We start from the raw sequence: 21,226 nt of genomic DNA, 5'->3' as shown, positions 1-21,226 counted from the left end.
AAAACCGATAGTGCTTATCTATTGTCTAAATTAACTGAAGCAGAGAGTCTCGCATCTCCATACAAAGGGGTTAGTTCCTGATAGGGGCTGGGAGTCGCTTAGAACCGCTCAAGACCGACCCTGCTGTATGGATGGGAGCCAGGGGAGAACTGAGTTTGCGCAGAAACAAAGGTCAGTCAGCGGACACCTTGATGAAGAGGATGGGCCTTCATCTTGGGACCCCCGAGGACCACCACTAGGAGGCACTGCGCAAGTGCAACTGGGAGCAGTCCATGGAAATTACTTCTTGGAACTAATTATAATATGGAAATTATTTCTCAGAACTGATTTTGATATGCAATGAGGATAGATGCATACGTATAGGTGTATTGGGAAATCTAATGTATATGTAATATTTGATTGTATAAATTGAAAAGACATGTCGCTGCTCGGCGCGCACGACTTTGGTGGGGTTACCCCCCCGTGCTGCCCGGCACTGAATAAACATACCTACTGTACAATCTGACAGATTGTGGAGTCTGCTTTCCACACGTCAGCCTCATGTTAGTGTGAGACCTGCATGCATGCCAGCCTGTCTTACCATTGTCCTGGATTTGGCCAGGACAGGGTTAATTTTCACCAGAATCCAGGAAGGGGCACAGCCGGGGGGTGGGGGCTGACCCCACCTGGCCAAACAGAGCAGGGTATTCCATACCATGTGACCTCATGCTGGGTTCCGGGGGGTGGGGGGGTGGGGGGGGCGGCGCGGTGGGAACTTACTCGCGGCTCGGCAGCGTGCGGTGCCCGTCCTGTCCGGGGAGCGGGGCTGTGGGGTCATGCGGTCTGTTCTGTGTATTCCCCTTATCTGTATTGTTGTTCCTGTTCCCTCTGTTTGCTGTTCTGTTAAACTGCCCTTATCCCAACCCACCGGTTTCTGCCTGTTTTCTTTCCATTCTCCTCCACACCGCAGTGGGGGGAGGGGCGGCCGCGTGGCAGCCGAAACCAAAACATTAAATTGGCGCCCAACGTGGGGCGGGGATAACGGCAGGGCTGAGCAGCGGTGTTAAAACTGCTTTCTTAGATTTTGTTAAATTTTGTTATACGCATTTTTCTGTGTTAGTTAAACAGTCACCGGTAAAAATGTTTCCCACTTTGTTCAGATGGCTCTGGTATCTCAATCCTTACTTGCAGTATGTATTCACTGCTGTGCTGTTTGTTACCTCGGGGAAAAAGATCAGGATGACGATTTTACTGTACTGTACGATATCGACTTATGACATGATAACATCACTGTGCATGAAATTAGGCTTGTATTTGCATGCGGCACTGCGGTCGTTTCTGTACCTCGGATCCTATGTCTTAGAATTTGTTAATAATCAAACCCAATCTGTGGGGAAAACCGAAGGGGATACCTTCCCCCACTCTTTCGCCCCCCCTCTTTCCCTCAGGCTAGTCCTAACTGCTTTTGAGAATTTGGAGTACCCCTGGGATGCTCAGGCCAGCACTCTCCTTTTGTTCTGCCTCCTGAATGGGTTTTGGGGCTTGTTTAGGGTTAAGCAAGTAGTTAAGAACATCACGCAGAGACCTGCGCCGGGGCTGGATAGCTCTGAGTGGCTGGGTGTGTGGGACAGCATGGGCAGGTGTCTAGAGCAGTGGGCACCCCAGGTGTCTTTGAAACTCACCCCCGAACAAGTACAGAATCCGGACAAACTAGTAAAATATCTGCAAAAAGTGTGCTGCCACCCTGGGAACCCCAGAGAGACACAAATCACTGCAATCTGCTGGGGTCTGGCCCACGCCTACCGAGCCCTGTTCAACCTGATTCAGTGCCCTAAAGGGAAAAGGGGGGGAAACGAAGCGGCAGGCACTGGCACTGCCCCCCGAGCCGGCCCTGCAGCCCCTCCAGCCCAGCAGGCAGTCACAGCCCCCCTGACCGGCACCGCTGCTGCCACAGCTGCAGGGTCTGCCTCAGTTGCCCCAGCGGGCACAGTAGCTGCTGCAGCCCCAGCTACAGCTGCAGGCACCGTGGCTGAGCCCAATGACCAACCTGTGCCAGTAGCAGTCGCCCCTGTAAAATTAAAGAAAGATGCAAAGAGAGCAGATCGCTCCGGGAGGGATGACGATGAGCCAGGGTCATCACAGGAGATAGAGACAGAGATCATCACCCGGTCCCTGTCCCTGGGCGAGCTGCGAGACATGCGGAAAGATTTCAGCCGCCACCCAGGCGAGCACATTGTCACCTGGCTGCTGCGGTGCTGGGATAACGGGGCCAACAGCTTGGAGTTAGAGGGCAAGGAAGCCAAGCAGCTGGGATCCCTGGCCAGGGATGGGGACATTGACAAGGCCATTGGGAAAAAGGCACAAGTCCTCAGCCTCTGGAGGAGACTTCTGTCAGGCGTGAGGGAGAGGTACCCCTTCAGTGATGATTTTGTATGTTATCCTGGCAAGTGGACCGATATGGAGAGGGGTATTCAGTACTTCAGGGAATTAGCTGTGTGGGAGCTGGTTTACTGTGACACAGGCGATGAGCAGCTACCCACAGACCCAGATGAAGTCCAGTGCACAGCATCTATGTGGAGTAAGTTTGTGCGGAGCGCACATTCCTCATATGCCAACTCACTGGCAGTTGTAAACTGGAAAGGCAAGGAGGCATCAGCAGTGGATGAGGTGGCTGTCAGACTCCGGCAATATGACGAAAATCTCTCTTCCTCCCTTGTCTCAGCTGTGGAGAAACTGGCCCAGGAGGTGTGGCAATTCAAAGAGAATATGTGCTACTCCCCACCTGTACGGGCCAGTGTCTCAGCTATTAGAGGCAAGCGTTTCTCTGCTCAGGAGAGAGAATACAGAGGCCACACACCACGGGGCACCCTGTGGTTTTACCTGCGTGACCACAGAGAGGTCATGAGGAAGTGGGATGGAAAACCCACCTCAACCCTAGAGGCACGAGTGCCTGAGCTGCAAGGTAAAACAATCACCAAAGGGGATTCTTCTAGGAAAAATGCCGCTCCAGTTTCCAGCAGCCAGCTCTCCAGGCCAGGTAGGCAGTTTGATCTTGATTCCGATCCTCTTGAAGGAACCTCCAAGTCATTTTTACAGCAAGTGAGCAGCAAATTCTCTGACCAGGATTAGAGGGGCCCTGCCTCCATCCAGGTGGAGGAAAGGGACAACCGTGTTTATTGGACAGTGTGGATTCGATGGCCTGGCACGTTAGATCCCAAGAGTATAAAGCTCTAGTGGACACTGGTGCACAGTGTACTTTAATGCCATCAGATTTCAAAGGGTCAGAGTCCATTTGTATTTCGGGAGTGACAGGGGGGTCCCAAGAGCTGAGTGTATTGGAGGCTGAAGTGAGCCTCACTGGGCAGGAGTGGCAGAAGCACCCCATTGTAACTGGCCCCGAGGCTTCGTGCATCTTAGGAGAGGGTATTTCAAGGACCCAAAGGGGTATCGGTGGGCTTTTGGCATAGCTGCTTTGGAGACGGAAGAAATTAAACATCTGTCTATTTTGCCTGGTCTCTTGGAGGATCCTTCCTTTGTGAGGTTGCTGAGGGTTGAAGAACAACAGGTGCCAATCGCGACCACAGCGGTGCACCGATGACAATATTGCACTAACCAAGACTCCCTTATCCCCATTCATCAGCTGATCCGCCAGCTGGAGAGTCAAGGAGTGATCAGCAAAACTCGCTCACCCTTTAATAGTCCCATATGGCCAGTGAGAAAATCTACTGGAGAGTGGGGACTGACAATAGACTACCGTGGCCTGAATGAAGTCACACCACTGCTGAGTGCTGCTGTGCCAGACATGCTAGAACTTCAGTATCAGCTGGAGTCAGAGGCAGCCAAGTGGTACGCTACAATTGACATCGCTAATGCATTCTTCTCCATCCCTTTGGCAGCAGAGTGCAGGCCACAGTTTGCTTTCACCTGGAGGGGCATCCAGTAGACCTGGAATCGACTGCCCCAGGGGTGGAAACACAGTCCCACCATTTGCCATGGACTAATCCAGACTGGACTGGAAAAGGGTGAAGCTCCAGAACACCTGCAGTACATCGATGGCATCATTGTATGGGGTGACACTGCAGAGGAAGTTTTTGAGAAAGGGGAGAAAATAGTTCAGATCCTTCTGAAAGCCAGTTTCGCCATTAAGCGAAGTAAAGTCAAGGGACCTGCACAAGGGATCCAGTTTTTGGGAATAAAATGGCAGGATGGGCGCCGTCAAATCCCAATGGATGTCATCAACAAAATAGCAGCCATGTCCCCACCAACCAGCAAAAAGGAAGCACAAGCCTTCTTAGGTGTTGTGGGTTTTTGGAGGATGCACATCCCAAATTACAGCCAGATTGTAAGCCCTCTGTAGCACGTGACCCGGAAGAAGAATGATTTTGAATGGGGCCCTGAGCAACGACAGGCATTTGAACAGATTAAACGGGAGATAGTTCATGCCGTAGCCCTTGGTCCAGTCCAGTCAGGGCAAGATGTTAAAAACGTGCTCTACACCGCAGCCGGGGAGAACGGCCCAACCTGGAGTCTCTGGCAGAAAGCACCAGGGGAGACTCGAGGTCACCCCCTGGGGTTTTGGAGCCGGGGATACAAAGGATCCGAGGCCCGCTATACTCGCACTGAAAAAGAGATTCTGGCAGCATATGAAGGCGTTCGAGCTGCTTCAGAAGTGGTCAGCACTGAAGCACAGCTCCTCCTAGCTCCACGATTGCCAGTCCTGGACTGGATGTTCAAAGAGAGGGTCCCCTCTACGCATCATGCCACCGATGCTACGTGGAGTAAGTGGGTCGCGCTGATCACCCAGCGCGCCCGAATGGGAAACCCCAGTCACCCAGGAATTCTGGAGGTCATCGTGGACTGGCCAGAAGGCAAATATTTTTGAGCATCGCCAGAGGAGGAGGTGACACGTGCTGAAGAGGTCCCACTGTATAACCAGCTGCCAGAAGATAAGAAACAGTATGCCCTGTTCACGGATGGGTCCTGTCGCATTGTGGGGAAGCAGCGGAGGTGGAAGGCTGCTGTATGGAGCCCTACACGACAAGTCATGGAAACTGCCAAGGGAGAAGGTGAGTCAAGCCAGTTTGCAGAGGTGAAAGCCATCCAGCTGGCTTTAGACATTGCCAGTCGAGAGAAGTGGCCAGTGCTCTGTCTTTACACCGACTCCTGGATGGTGGCCAATGCCTTGTGGGGGTGGCTGCAGCAATGGAAGAAGAACAACTGGCAGCGCAGAGGCAAACCCATCTGGGCTGCCCCATTGTGGCAAGATATTGCTGCCCGCCTGGAGCAGTTGGCTGTAAAAGTCCGTTACGTAGACGCCCACATCCCTAAGAGTTGGGCCACTGAGGAACATCAAAACAACCACCAGGTAGACCAGGCTGCTAAGATTGAAGTGGCTCAGGTGGATCTGGACTGGCAACATAAGGGTGAACTCTTTATAGCTCGGTGGGCCCATGACACCTCGGGCCACCAAGGAAGAGACGTGACATACCGATGGGCTCATGACCGAGGGGTGGACTTGACCATGGACACCATCGCACAGGTTATCCATGAATGTGAGACAGGTGCTGCAATCAAGCAAGCCAAGCGGGTAAAACCTCAGTGGTATGGAGGACGATGGCTAAAATATAAATATGGGGAGGCTTGGCAGATTGACTACATCACACTGCCACAAACCCACCAAGGCAAGTGCTATGTGCTCACAATGGTGGAGGCCACCACCGGATGGCTGGAAACCTACCCTGTGCCCCATGCCACTGCCCGGAATACCATCCTGGGCCTGGAAAAACAAGTCTTGGGGCGACATGGCACTCCCGAAAGAACTGAGTCGGACAACGGGACTCACTTTCGTAACAGCCTCATAGACACCTGGGCCAAAGAACACGGTATGGTGTGGGTGTATCACATCCCCTACCATGCACCAGCCTCTGGAAAGATCGAATGGTACAATGGGCTGCTAAAAACCACTCTGAGGGCAATGGGGGGTGGGACTTTCACAAATTGGGATACTCATTTAACAAAGGCCACCTGGTTGGTTAACACCAGAAGGTCCACCAACCGGGCTGGTCCTGCCCAGTCAAAACCTCAGCGCCCCGTAGAAGGGGATAAAGTCCCTGTAGTGCACATGCAGAACATGTTAGGGAAGACAGTCTGGGTTAGTCCTGCCTCGGGCAAAGGCAAGCCCGTCCGTGGGATTGCTTTTTCTCAAGGACCTGGGTGTACCTGGTGGGTAATGCGGAAGGATGGGGAAGTCCGATGTGTACCTCATGGGGGTTTGATTTTGGGTGAGAATAGTCCATAAATAAATTGTATAAAGTTAATTGTTAAATAACCCTGTCACTGTCTGTTATCACTGTTATAATTGTTGTATGTTATATCAGTAGTATCGTAGTAAGAATCGTCCAGATTAAAGAAGGATGGACTTTTTTTATGAAAACCTAGCAGAGCACAGCAATAATGGAACTGGACCTGGTTTTCAACAACTGGCATCCAGCAGCTTCATCGAGATTGACATCTCCTGCAGACTGTGGGCACGGGCCGCACCAGATACATCAGCCGTGAGCTCCGGACGCAGCAAGTGACCGCCCATCACCACACATCACCTCTCCTGCCACGGAAGACCATTACGACAGATGGAGACCGAAGTCATGGATTAAATGAACTCAAGGGACACTTTAGAGTGATGATCCATAGACTAAGGGAATGATATCTGGAGACAGGAGAAGTGATGGTGATCAACTGGACAATGGGGGACCTGGGCATAATGTAGATGGTATGGAATAAGGGGTGGATAATGTCCTGGGTTTGGCCAGGACAGGGTTAATTTTCACCAGAATCCAGGAAGGGGCACAGCCGGGGGGTGGGGGCTGACCCCACCTGGGCAAACAGAGCCGGGTATTCCATACCATATGACGTCACGCTGGGTTCCGGTTGGGGGGGGGGGGGCGGGGCGGGGCGGCGCGGCGGGGACTCATTCGCGGCTCGGCAGCGGGCCGAGCCGGTCCTGTCCGGGGAGCGGGGCTGTGGGGTCGTGCGGTCTGTTCTGTGTATTCCCCTTATCTGTATCGTTGTTGTTCCTGTTTCCCTCTGTTTGCTGTTCTGTTAAACTGCCCTTATCCCGACCCCCCAGTTTCTGCCTCTTTCTTTCCATTCTCCTCTGCACCGCGGCGGGGGGAGGGGCGGCCGCGTGACGTTTTTGTTGCCGGCGGCAGCCGAAACCGAAACAACCATATACTTGATTTCTGCAGGGTGGGAACCTGGAGCATGTGGGCCAGTGTGGAGCTATTGCGTGGTCCAGACAGGTCCCATGTGGGTGCAGCCTGGAGCAGGAGACCTGTGGCATGCCACAAAGTACACTTACCTGTTGATAGCTTTTCATGGTTGCAGTGGTTCTACCAGGGCTTTCAGAGTTTCTTTTCAGCTGCTTACCTCTGCCTTTTCTGCCCCAGAACTGCAGATGGGTAGCTCTCCTGCCGTGCCAAATTCAACAGTTGCCATTAAAACATGGTTTGTTTGCTTTTTCTCACTTAATAACTCAAAACTAAGAGGCTTTGTAGAAAGCTTTGCATCTTCTCTGGGCTTCAGTATTGTTGTTCCAAAGTTCAATTACTATTTCTTAGTGAATAGCATCTTCCTAAAAAGAGATTTTCCTTTCTGTATTGCTTCTGGATACAAACCTGTTATTCGCTGTAAGAAGTATGATCTTTTATAGTGATGAATTAGACATATGTTTTTATTCTATTGATTTTTTTTTTCCGTGACACACTTGTGTGAAATGTCGCTGCCTCCAACTGTAGATTACTTTATTTATAATTTTTTTTCTTTCTGTAACAAATGTTGTCATTAATGCTAAGCCTGAAACAATGACTTAGGGAAAATACCATATCTTGTCATCTGTTCAACCTTTGTTATTCCATTCTAAGTAACACAATTTTAAAAATTACTTCACTGTAATTGTAGCAAAATACTGTATCAATGAAACAGCTTTTGATCCCAGAAACGCTAATATATAAAATATCTGCTAGTGTGATGCTTATCATTCAGTATCAAGTTGATTCATATCTAACATTTATTTCCTGTAAAATACATTTCCTTTCATGTAATGTAGCAAATAGTTAAATTCTTCCCTTGCCTTCCCACACCCCCACCCCCATTATATTCTGTTTTCCCATCCCTATTAAAAGTTTGTGCCTTGAGGCCTGCCAGCAGGGCATGCAATACCTACATTAAACCAAATTTAAAAGTAAGGGTGCTCCTGCTGCTAACGTCCTCAGATCACAGACATGCAAAATGAAGGAACTGGCAGCTGAAACTTTAATGGTAGGAAGAGTAGACTGAATACTTGGGGAAAAAACACAGTAGCTCCATATGACAAAAAAGTCCTATTAGCATTTATGTACTTCAAAATGACGAGCTAGACAATTCTACATCCGTGCAGGGCTTTTGGCTTTTGTTTTAAGTAAAACCCTGTGTTGTAAGTATAGCATTACTTACATTTTTTATTCAAAGCATTGTTACTATTATGATTATGTATTATTTTGAATGTTAATACAGTTCCTGTTGTTGCATTGCACACTGCATGTTCAATTGTTTCTCCACCTTATGTATTAACTTAAAACATTATTAATACTTGGACCTAGATAGCTTGAGGAAGCACAGGGAATCACAAGTAAGATAAGTTTCCTGTAAGTTTCCAAGTAAGGTTCCTGAATCTGTTGTCCCTGTGCAAATCAAAAACACACCAATGAAAGAGAGAAAACCATTGCAAGATCATGGCCTTTGCTATGCATTATGTCCTACTGCAGTAATGCTGAGGCCTGAAAAGATTTGTGTGTAACTGGAGTCGAATTCGACACAGAATGCACTGGAAATAAAAGACGGTTGACTGGGAAGCAGCACAAGAAAGGTAAGAAACTGCATCACTGTGAAGACATTGTTTCAAGTAAGGTTGTTTCTTTTTGTTTGTTTTAGTTAAAATGAATGTGTTGCCTCAAGCAATCCTGCAAAGCCCAAGGGAGCATCCCAGGTTCATAGAGCAGACTGTTTGCCCCTCATTAGACTTTGCAAGGTATGTATATCTTTTCAGAGTATCATTTTTACTGTGAATAGCTTCAATCAGCTATGTCAAGGTGACAAATTATGTTTGCTTTTTTGCAATATTTAAAACTGCAAAAATGAGAGGCAAGGAAATTCTCTCTTAGGAAAGTTTCGTAATTAAAATGGAAAAAAAAATAGGGAATGTGTTCTGTTTAAGGTAGATTTTTCATACTAATTTTTCAAAACCCCTTCTGGAACCATGGGAAATTTTTTCCATTTAGCATTGATACAAATGTAGGTTATTGAAAATGTACTTATTTGGATGAAAAAACAATGCACTTAATAACTGAGAGAGTTAACAAGAGTGCCAAAATACTTTCAAGCCATCTTCTTTTTGCACATGGCTCTCCATTCCGTTGCATTCATTTCTTCTCTTAGTTACTTGTATCCGTACATTTTTGTCTCCCTGAGCAAGTACTGGTCTGTTAGTTACTACTCTGCCCCATTACAGTCTTTTTTTCCTGGAGTGGCCTCCATTTCAGAAAGAATTGTGGTTATTTTCTTCTTCCTCCTCTTCTTTTTTTTTTTCTTTTTTTTCTTCCCAGTCCTAGCATTCCCCTTAGCCTTTGGCTGAAAGGTCTGGGGCATCTCAGAGTTCAGCAGCTGCATGTACATGTCTAAAAGCACTAAGGATCTAGAAACATGGATCTAGAAACTTGGGCCCAGGCTTTCTGAGGGGCTCTGACTAATAGGTGCCCTCTTCCACACTGATAGAATAAGGACATGCAGTGATGTCTTAAAAGATTAAGAAAAAAAAAAAATTTAATGGCTGGAGCCGTGTTTTGCAGCCGTCACTCTTTCCAACAACTTCATTGCTGGAGAACTCACCCCAGGGGTAGGAGGCTTGTTTCTTTCCTTTACTTGGGGAGTTTCATGTTCAAGAAGATCATTCTGCAGCAGTCCTATAGAAATTGTGCCTATTTGCAGAAAAGAAATGTGTGATTCTGTAATGCTCTAGACAATGCTGTAGATGGCTAGTGATTACAGCAAGACAAGCTCTGCCATTTTCTGTGATTTTGAAATTGTGACAAAACTGGAGTCTGAGTTAACAGAATAAGCAGTGGGGATAGAAAGTTGTGTGAGAATCAGTTTGGTCCTTGATGCGACTTTGTTCTGTTCTTTGATTAAAAAGCCAAGTGTATTTATCATGAAGTTTATTTCTAGAAAAAAATCGGTAGCTATTTTTTGCTGGATAGGCTGGTAACAGAAATAGTTACAGGAAGGCATGGTGTAAAATGTTAACTCCGGGATAGGTGTCCATTGGATTAAAATATATATGTCTTTAATAAGTGAGTGATTTAAAATTAAACAGGAGCCAATTTACAGGTGAAGTAGACTTTTTTTATAAACTATTTATGAAACATAGTAAGTCATCATGGAAACACTGGAGAAATAAGGCTAAAACAGTTTGGAAAACGCAAGTGACAACTTCTGGACAAAAAGAATCAATGCCTCTTAGCCAGTCCCATCCTTATCTCATTTCTCTATTAAGAAACAATGTCCATGCCAAGTCATAGTCTCAGTTCTTCACATTAATTACTTTTATTGTTTTTAATTGTCATTGCATGTAAAAAGCCATTTTAAATAATTATTATCTGAGTTCCTGGAATTTTCTACTGTGTATTTTTTCCTGTGTATCATCTGCCTGTCTTTTCTGTGTTATTGCTACGTTAACATCATTGATAATAACAGCCAGGATGAGATAAGTGTTTATTATTTTTAGTAACTTAAATTCTTTATGATGGATGACCGTGTTTGTAGTTGCATCAGTCAAATACACGGTATCGCAAAACTTATGTAACGGTAATTGGTTTACAAATTGTTGCTTTTGTTTTTTTCCCCTTGGCTGTAATTGTCTTTATGTTAGAGGGTGTTACCAGTCAGAACTCAGAAATTTATACCTTCACTATAAGTCAGGTGACATTTTAAATTGTTTATGATTCTAGGGGCTTTTCCCCTGATTGTTTTTTATTAAAATATGTTTGAGAAGATAATGAGAAGGCATCAGGTTTTGCTTTGTTCCAGTCTGAGATGTGTTTTAACTGTAGTGTAGATTAAATTGCAGCAAGCTGATGGAATTTGCTTATTGTAGTTGACTGATTCAGTTTGGAGGTTTGGACTCCCTAACCTCCCCCCACACCGCCATATCTGATGTGTTCTCTGTGTGCTACTGGTGTGCGGAAAGCTCATTTTTGCAGTCTTAAAAGACAAAGGTCAGTCAGGGTTTTTTGTGTTGGTGACTGACATATTTAATTACCCAGAGATACAAATCTTTAATTTTTCTATTACCTCATAGAAACCTATTGTATCTTCAAATATATTTTACATCAGTTTAAAATATGATATAATTACTATATCATCATAATTCTAATGACATTATGTATCCTCCTAAATTGTGACTATTTTGGTGTGAAAATTTTGATATTGATTAAATTTTGGTATTGATTATAACTGAATTTTTATGGCAATATCCATAAGATATAAATTTTGCACAGTCAGCAGGAACTCATATGGATTGTGTTATGTGCAGCTTGAAAGCATAAGTCAGTGTTGGTGCAGCTCAGTTGTAGTAAATTCTGGAACAAATTTAAGTGCCCTACTTGTGCCGGAGGTTTTCACTATTACATAGTTTTAAATACAGACATGTCAAAATATCTTTACATTGCTTAGCTATTTTGTTTTCATTTAAAGGAACTTCATGAAGTGTCTTTGGTATTCTCAGAGCAATAAGGAGCATGATGCTTATATTAGCTAACAGTATGGAAAGAATTTACTCTCATCCCTATAATGAAAGACAGCAGTGTAATAGACAGAGAAAGAGGAAAGTAATAGATTTATGTGGAACACTAATGTTGAATTTCTTTTATCTTTGAGTGATTAACCAGACAATCTTTATGCTCTTTTAAGAAGAATAAAAATAAATTCACATTACTTTTATAAAGATAATATCCTCCACAGTTGGGATACCAGAATCTATTTAAATACACTTTATGGTCAGTAAGTGCATATTGTCTTTTAAAATTCAAGGCATCTCTTGTGTATCAGACTGGAGATGCAAAGCGATGATGGCTCAAGTGAAAGGTGAAATGATGTGCAGTTCAAATTTTAAAATTAGATTAATGCATTCTGATATTTGCTGTTTATTTTAATGCCCTTTGGATTATTCCCCTTAGTGGACCACCTTTTGCAATATGCTGCTCAAACTGTGGAAAGCTGAGAGCAGTATTAAAACTCTGCATTGCACTAAGGAAAACATTTTGAGTTGGGTTTGGGATTTTTTTTTTTTTGTTTCTTTTCTTTTTTTTTGTTTTGAAAAAATTAAATACAAAATAGATTGGACCACTTTGGTCCATACTGATAATGCAAAAATGTAATGGTTCTGGTTTAGAAAACAGTTTAAATATGGATAGCTTAATCAATTATTATTGATTTAGCTGATACACAATTTCTTCTAGATTAGACAGAAATATCAGATAACCGGGTCCTTGAAAGCTATTATCAAGTCTGTTTTCTTTCAGAAATAAAGATTTGAAATAGCTACAGACCAAAAAATTACAAAGATATTTGTATGTGTTTATAGAATGTCTGTTATATTACTTTGTCAATATTTCAGTATTTAGCTCTACTTGGCAATGCTAATACATTATACATGCTGCAGAAGTCTATGTTAGCACCTCACAGTGTTTCTTTTAATTTTTTTCATTTAAATTTAGGATTCATTTGATCAAAGACAAAAATGGCATAGATGATTATTTGGCGAAGAATATCAAAGGGTTGTCAAAACAAGAAGCTGCTGCATAAGTTGGCTTTTTTCAGGCATTTTAACATCCATAAGTTTATTGTTTCTTTTGTTTCTATTCATCATAATCGTTTAAATTTAAAGTTCCCTAGGCCCTACCCTTTTTAGTGGAACTTGGCATTTAAAATTTGAAGTTGATATTAAATAATGATGATTCATTTCTCCTGATCTTAAATATATCAAAGCATTGAACTCCTTGGTTTTACTAATTTGTATATTTACCAAAGTATTAGATCACATTTGTAACATTATTTTTAAGATTGTGTCAGTAATTATATTTGAAATTGTGCTTCCTTCCCGCCCCCCCCCCCCCCCTTTTTCTCTGAGCCTCTGTGAAATACCTCCTCTGGGGTGGAAGCTTAGTATACTGACATACATGTTCTTGTAATTTTGAATTATTATTCAGCCAAGCCTAAGTGCTGACTTCTGCGGTGAAGCATTTAATACACCATTAGTTATTTAAAAACCCAATGAATGAAAGAAATCTGGATAACTTTTGATTTCTTACAGCTGACGTATTTACTTTTAGAAGTTACAAGAGACTATGACTGACTTATTCTTCTGCAGTCTTTTAACAGATCTGGGGTTCAGCACCATCAAAATCAATGAAAGAATTCTAACAAATCTGAATTGCTGGTTGATTAAGTGAGATGATTTATTTATTTCAATATTTAAATAATAAAAAGATGCATACAAAGGCTCTAGGCACCTTAACAGTTAATATTGCAATATCACCCTTGCACCGTGAAAAACATTCTATCAATCAGACGGGAATTCAAACATCTAGTTTCTTGCAAAACATGCTTCTTTTCTCCTTCCTAGCCTAAGAATGTACCTGCAAACCTTCTCCAAAAACTTTCAAGTGAAAATCTAGAAAATTACCAAATTTCAGTTGAGGAGTAATAACTTTAGTGGTGTCCAAAACCATACTGTACTCAGCCAGCAGACACACTTTCCTTTCCTGTGATACATGTTCAATTTGCCTTTATTTTTACAATGGTAACATGATAAAGTAAGTGTTCTGACTGTCAGTGCAAGGATTGATATGTATCTGGTCTGATGATAAGGAGAGCAATCTAAATCAAACTCATACCCCACTTCTTTTATTTGAATGAAGACTAGGTTAAAAGATCATGCACTGAAGATTAGTTCAGTGATGGGACTGGGCAGGACCTTCTCAGTATGTCATTCTGGAGTGTGCAAAATTCAATTTGTTCCTTTGTTACTGTAGGAGAGACAGTTATGGTCACAGTCTGTGGGAGAGAGCAGCCTGACACTGACAGGAAAGTGAGTTAGGTGAAGCAGTGGGAAGTGCCATGTTACTGCTCTGTGAGTACACATGGCTGATGTGAGACCATTACCTCTGATCACGCTGTCATACTAATCGTGCTAGGTGTCATAGCTGGTTTAAATGTTCACTGCTTGAAGAGGAGGAAACTAAGATCGGTCTGTGACTGTCACCTTCTGCATGAGCTGGACCAACGTAAGGAACAGATCCTTCCCGAGCAAATGCCATGTTGACAGAGGTCCTGTCCCCTGAACTAAGGGTAGCGTAGTTGCTCTGTTGTGTGGGAAGAAGTATCAGACCTCAGGGAGCAAGTGCAGAAATAAGTATGTTGACTTATTGTCACCCTAGTTCCGCACCAGCTATGCCGTGCCGCTGTAGTCATTACGCAACAATGGTTGCAGACTGACTTGCCTTCCCAGTGAGCTGTTCAGTCTCTAGCCCCAGTGGATTTCCACAGCACACACACCATGCTAGGGACAGAAGGGTCCTCTCTCTGATTACACAGGGAGTCACTGCTATTTAGGAAGGCCTTGGGGCTTCAAAGTGTGTTTTACAGCTCTGATTTGATCAGGTCAGCCTTTAACTGCTATTTAAAAAAAAACCAAAAACATAATAAAAAAAACCACCCCAAAAAACCCTCCTATATGATTTTTCTTTTTATATCCAAACCCTGAGCCTGGAGGTTGTGGAAAAGGAAACCAGCAAGGAAATTCGCAATGAAGTAGGAATTTTATAATCTGTTCTGCTATACCTACACAAAGTGGGGTGTTTCCTTATTGCTTTGTAATATGGTGTTTTTCAAAGTTATCAAAGCCTCTTAGAAGATTAAACTGAAATATCATATGTATTATGATTTATTTCTATGGAGATTTTTTAAAGTACATATTTTAAAAGATTACGTTCATGTTCTATGTATTTAATTATTCTCAGAATTTTAGCTTTTTATAATAGGTCAGCAGTTACAAAATTTCTATAGGATGTAATTTACTGATGCTGGTCCATAAACCTTATACAATTATTTGAGAGCAAACAAATGGGAACAAACTAGTAGCTACACAGTTATATTAGTACCAGGCTAATCTAGTTATAAAAAACTATATGCATCAACTGTAATTTTAAACCAATTTATAAAGTAAGGCAATGCCATATCTGTAAATGATCTTACTGAAATCAATGTTATGCTTTGTATGTCTCAGCAGACAACAGATGGTTTTGTTTTAAAAAGTGGGAGAAATGGCTTGTAATATGCCGTGTAGTTTTTAAAATATTGTTTCCATTCCAGAAGTAGATTATTACCCTTTTTTTATAAAAGGACGGGATATCTTTCTTTTGCCACCTAAATATCTGTACTTTTGTTTAATATGGAGATTAACTTAAGAAGTCAGTCATTGTTTTGTCAAGACAAATTCTTACAGCCACACTGCTGCTTAATATTAAACGCCTTTTTTTTTTGATGCATGTTAGGCAGATAACAAATTTATTGCCTCCTCAGTATAGGAATGTATAGATGGTATGACATTTATGGAAACAAGCAACATTCTTTAAAGCTGTTCCTTAGAATTGTATCCTTCACAATATTCTTTAAAATTAAGATAAACTAGTTTCTTCATAGTTGAAAGAAGAAAAGGTTGCAGTTATCCTTCCATTATACAGTATTGTACTCTGTTCCATACTTCAGCAAATGAGAATTCCGTTACATGTGTTTGTGTTATGATCTCATTTTTCTGTGGAAAAATGTGGAGATGTTTTTCATTTTTTTTGTGTGTAATAATTTTTTGTCCCAGGGTGATATGATGAAAAGGAAGAAAAAACAGTGCTTAAGAAAAATAGTACTTTAATTGTATTAAAACAGGATATTGCTTTGCTTTTTTCATTGATTTTTGTTTTGTTTCCTTCTCTAAGATTTTAACTTTAAGAAGTTTCACTCTGAGGGTGACAGAGCCCTGGAACAGGCTGCCCAGGGAGGCTGTGGAGTCTCCTTCTCTGGAGATATTCAAGACCTGCCTGGACAAGGTCCTCTACAACCTACTGTAGGTGACCCTGCTTTGGCAGGGGCGTTGGACTAGATGACCCACAGACGTCCCTTCCAACCCCTACCATTCTGTGATTCTGTGATTCTGTAATGTGGTGTAAGAAGCTGGAAATGGAAAAAAAGTAAAGGTTCCCATTAATGCAGAATGTGACTGCTTTCTTGCCACAGAATTAGGCTTTTGTTAAGCTTATGAGGAGGCTGGCTGACTCCACCGGCCTTCAGTGTGCCTTCCCTGATACTTTCTGTTCTTGGTCTTGACTCACCAAATTATTAATGGCTCAAAATCGGGTTGCAGTAAAAACTAAAAATTGTCCTTATGACAGATCTGAGAGTCAAAAAGTTCACAATGTACTGTGAAGTAAGGCATTTTCCATCAAGAGATTGATCCCAGGGTTGAATCTTCAAATTAGTTTGGAGCCTAGAATGGAACAGAATTTGATATTGTCATTCCTGTTTCCTGATCTTTTTGTCAGGGCCAGAAAGATTAAGTAATTGTTCTCTCCTCTTCATACGAATGAAAATTGTCCAAAGACAACCATATCATCAAAAAAGAGTTAAAAACTAGAAACAGAGACTTTGACATCTTTTTGATGAGAGGAAGAGCTTTGTTTAGTAGTAGCAAAAAAATATTACATTAGTGATGTATTTCAGTGAATCGGATGATGGAGTTCTAGTGTCCTCACTCAAGACTCGTTGGTAGTCAGATGACATCTAAGTTATTATACAGAGACGGTACAGGCTGACCCAGATATGCAGAAAATTTGTATTTGTGTTTTCTGTCTTGTGAGTGGTGGATTAGTGTGTTATGGAAAGCTTGCCTTGATAAATTTGTGTCAGCAAAGATGTGCTCTGATACAGCTTTTTCAGGCAGGAGACAAGATTATCTTACATGCATTCGATCAGACGTTTTTGAGATATAGTGGGTTGTTCTGCTTAGAATTCAGAAGGCTGGTCCACTTCAAAATTATCCAGAACACAAAAAGGCAAAGGCTTTTATTCTGAGGTGGGCTGTTGAGTCCACTGAGGGAGAAGAATGAGGTTTGTGGACTAATGGAGAGGAGAAGACCTAGCTTGAAGAGTGTTTTATTCTTTATTTTCATCGTAGCCGCGACGGACTAATAGGTCCTACTATTAGACTGTGCTTCTTCTGATCTTGTCCTCAGTTTATAAGTTATTCAAAGCATGAGAGTTTTGGTACTCGGTTTTAGATTAATTTGCTTTTCTATTTGTCCTTATTCTAGTCTTTTGCATTCATGCACCAGTTCTTTAAGGATGCTGAACACAAATAGCTGAATGGGGTTTTGATTAATCCAGAATTTTTAGTAGCTGTCATCTCTACGAAATAAATTAGCGAGGTGACTTCACATGTGACCTAGGCAATCTTTAACTCAACAAATAGATTGGGACCTTTTTTCACTGGCAGTTTATCATATTGCCATGTTTTCTTTTTCACAACCTGAAAAGTTTACTGGGGCTTCACAATTTGAACATGCATAATTCAAGCTTGAGAATTTTGTGTTGTAAGGTGGATTTGTCCCCATCAAGGGACAGGGGAGGGGCATTGCCAAGAATAAGGATTAGGAAAAATATCTTGGTGTGGCATTAAGGCAAGGAAGGAGGAGGGGCAGCTGCTATTACTAGAAAGCTTGCGAAAGGCAACTTCAGACACAGACAGATGATGTATAGGCGCAGGTTCTGCTTTTCCCTTGCATTTCTGTCCTTGATTGCACAGTACTTCATGCTAGGGATGCACTGATTTGAGCTACTTCCATTTCTTCTGTGTATAACATTATGAAGACAGAGAGAGAGGGGAGAGCTCAAGGCAGCTAAAGAAGGACATAGCAGCAAAAGAAGAAGTAAACTGTTACTTCCCTTTCATGTTTGGGACTTAGCAAGATGTTGCTGTTCTTTCTGATATCAGTCTGCAGATACAACCTGTGAGCACCTTATGACCCTCTTTGTTTACATTACTCTGATTGGGAACTGGTGGAATGTTGTGTCAACTCATTTACATTTTATGAGGATATTTCTTCACTTTTAAATACTAAAAACTATGGAAAAGGGTAAATCAGAACCCAAGAAATGTATCCTTTCATAGTAAAAGAAATTTTAAATTAAGGCACTCTATCCGAAACTCCCTGCTGATTGTGGAAAGGGAGATGGCACAAGTCACTTATTGAGCTAGATGATAAATTTTAAAATTCTTTCACAATATTATTTAAATATGTATTTTTTTTTCTGTCTGAATAATTTCTAACAATCTTCCTTGCCATAACCAGGATTCAATGTTTATTAAAAAACTTTCAAAAAGAAATTTTAGCACTTAGAGGCACACATTCTTTTTGGTCAAATGAATGATCTCTGTGAATTTTGAGCCTCATAAACATATTATGTAGTGTAATTAAGCAGTGATCTGAAGAACAGAACTGTGTGGGAAGTGAATGGTTTCCCTTTCCTAAAGAAACTTCTCTGTGCATTTGTGTAATGTGAAAGGTTTTTCTTGAAAAGGTTAAAAAAAGTTCTAATCAACTTCTGTACATTATGTAGAACTTCATTTTCTAAACTCTGCAAAAGAAAGTTTCATATTTAATGGGAAATCATGAATTATTCCATTTATTATCTACTTCCTCCTTTCAAAGACATGATCTGGATAAAAGGCGGGGTGAATAATTTCAAAAAATACAATACATTTTTAATGGGAAGGTGCAAACTACAGATTCTCATGACTATTAGCAAGTATAGAGGAAACAGAATTTTACTTGCAAAAACTCATCAAACTCTTGCAAAGATAAAATACATGACATACTTTAATAAAGAAGAACACAGTGAGCTGAAGTTTTTCTTATTTTATGTAACTTGTTGTTTTTACTAAGTTTGGTCTTATGGTTTCTAGCGCTTTCATTTCTCAATAGTTCAACAATATTTAGTACTGAAGACCGTGTACAAGCAATACACAACTGACTTCTATTTTTAAAACACTCCATAAAGGTGAAGCACCTCTAACATACAAAAAGAGTCTGAAATAAAGACAGTTTAATTTGCCTTGGTACAATCAGGACTTTCTAGTAATTCTCACAGTGAATCCTGAATTGTGTAAAATCCTCTGTTTTCTTTTCCTCTTAATCTCTGTGTAATCTATTTGTCCTTAGGCTGCTGAGTAAGTTCTGTTCGGGACTTGAATGAGATATCATAAACAAAAGGAAAAATACTGTGGGAATTCTTCATAGCAATAGTATAATAAATGCATAGCCTTGTATAGGGTTTTAGGAAAATTCATAGCATCAGCTTGAGAAGATACAGAAACTAAATAATTACGATTATCTTTTTCTAAACATTATTTTGTACACTGTGAAAGAAACTTGCAGAGAAATTTAGTGACTTCTCTGATATCATGCAAGTCAAATGGAAAGGGTTCCAAACTCAGATGTGTCTAGCTCTCAGTCCGTTAGATCAGCTCTGAAATAAAAGAGGAAAGTTGAGAAATACTTCATTTTGATAAATAATAGTCTGTAAAATATGGTTGGAATTACTTTTTGTTAATGAACAAAATTAATTTAGAAAGAAAAGCAGAAAGATTAATGAAGATAATAGTCTTTTCTGATTATGCGTGAAATAATCACAGGTGTGTGTGCTCTTATATGAAGAACATTTCTATGCGGGTAGAACTTTTATCTTTATTTTTAGTGCTTTCTTTGCATTTATGTTTAGGCACAGAATGCTCCAAAAGGTCATTGCTAAATTTGTATTTCTAGGTTAATTAGGATTTTTAATTATTACAGTACTTACATTCATTTTAAAATACTTTTTCTGTGTCATCCTTTGATGTTTGTAATTGATTAATTTTTCATTTTGTGTAGTATTAAAGCAGCAGTGTAGCTTTGAACAAAAGGAAGCGAGTTCAATGTATGTGTTCTTCACAGGATCCTACTGACAGGTTATGCATCCTCCTTTGCATGATTTGGGTTAAAGTGGGGTCTGACAACACTCGGAGACTGTGAGGCAGTCGATGAAAAATACTACATTACTTATGCTGAAAGTTATTGTACCTATATATGTGGTATAAAGTGCCTATATATTTATTTTCTGATACACTTTATTTTCATCTTTCTGTTAATAGTTCTGAATACATAGCTGTATAAACCTTTTCTTATTTAAAAAAATCTGAATTGTTACAACAGTCAATTTCAAGCTGGTCATTCTTCCTTCTCATGACATGTACAAATTGTCATGCAATATTTTTTATTTATTATTTAGAGTAGGGAGTTCTTTTTATAACATTTGGAGGCTTGGTGGATTGTATACTTTTTGTATTAGGACATTACCTGTTTCAGTTTTATAATTTGGAATTAAGAAACATGCACACACCCCCCAATATAATTTAATTCTCAGTCTTCGTAATCAAAAATTCTGATGTGTAAGGTGTCTGTTACTACTTAATGGCATTTACTGTACTTTCATATCTTTCTTTAATGAGATTACTGTAGTCCACAATTCAACATAGTACCATCCAGTAAATATTTCATTAAAAGAAAAGTATTTAGGCGGACAGTCTTTAAACTAGGATTAAAGAGGGCTGTGCCCTGATTCGGTTAAATAGCTTTGTATCAGCAGCAGTATGTTGTGAAAAGGTGCTGAGTACCTTGACCAACTGAGGGCTTGACTCACCGAAGTACTGATGTATATAAATTTTCACGCTGAACTCAGATACTGAGATGACTCGGATGTGTTTTGAAGTTAGCAATGTACCTAACTGGTGGCTTGCAGCCAAGACACATGACAACGTAGATTTCAACAGTGTGAGTACATGATTTTATACCAGCATCACTGGATGTGATAGTCAAATCTTCAGCTTCCATGTTTACCAAGTATTTGCATAAGTGCTTTTTGTGTTCAACAATGCCCTGCAGAAGTTTTCACTGTATTTTAGACATGGGTCACTAGAGGTGTTGCAAAACTGTTAAGTTTTTTGGCTGTCCAGCTATAATTAAATAATAGTTCCTCTTTCAGTTCTTAGGCAGAGCAGCCTGAGGTTATA

At 41.4% G+C, this 21,226-nt stretch overlaps 1 protein-coding gene across 1 annotated transcript in view; it reads left to right on the top strand.

The window, feature by feature from the left end:
• Nucleotides 1–6,991: 6,991 nt before the first annotated feature.
• The window catches only part of TTC29 (tetratricopeptide repeat domain 29), a 133,393-nt gene continuing 119,158 nt past the window's right edge, over nucleotides 6,992–21,226 (top strand). The window contains exons 1-3 of the mRNA XM_075421092.1: nucleotides 6,992–7,011; nucleotides 7,425–7,482; nucleotides 8,947–9,043. Coding sequence (XP_075277207.1) covers nucleotides 8,952–9,043 — 92 coding nt within the window. The 5' untranslated portion in view covers nucleotides 6,992–7,011; nucleotides 7,425–7,482; nucleotides 8,947–8,951. The remainder of the gene's footprint in view (nucleotides 7,012–7,424; nucleotides 7,483–8,946; nucleotides 9,044–21,226) is intronic.

The sequence above is a fragment of the Opisthocomus hoazin genome, chromosome 5 (assembly GCF_030867145.1).
Source record: "Opisthocomus hoazin isolate bOpiHoa1 chromosome 5, bOpiHoa1.hap1, whole genome shotgun sequence".
Classification (NCBI taxonomy): Eukaryota; Metazoa; Chordata; class Aves; order Opisthocomiformes; family Opisthocomidae; genus Opisthocomus; species Opisthocomus hoazin.
Note: the sequence above shows the minus strand (reverse complement) of the source record. Positions and strands in the feature narration are given on the sequence as shown.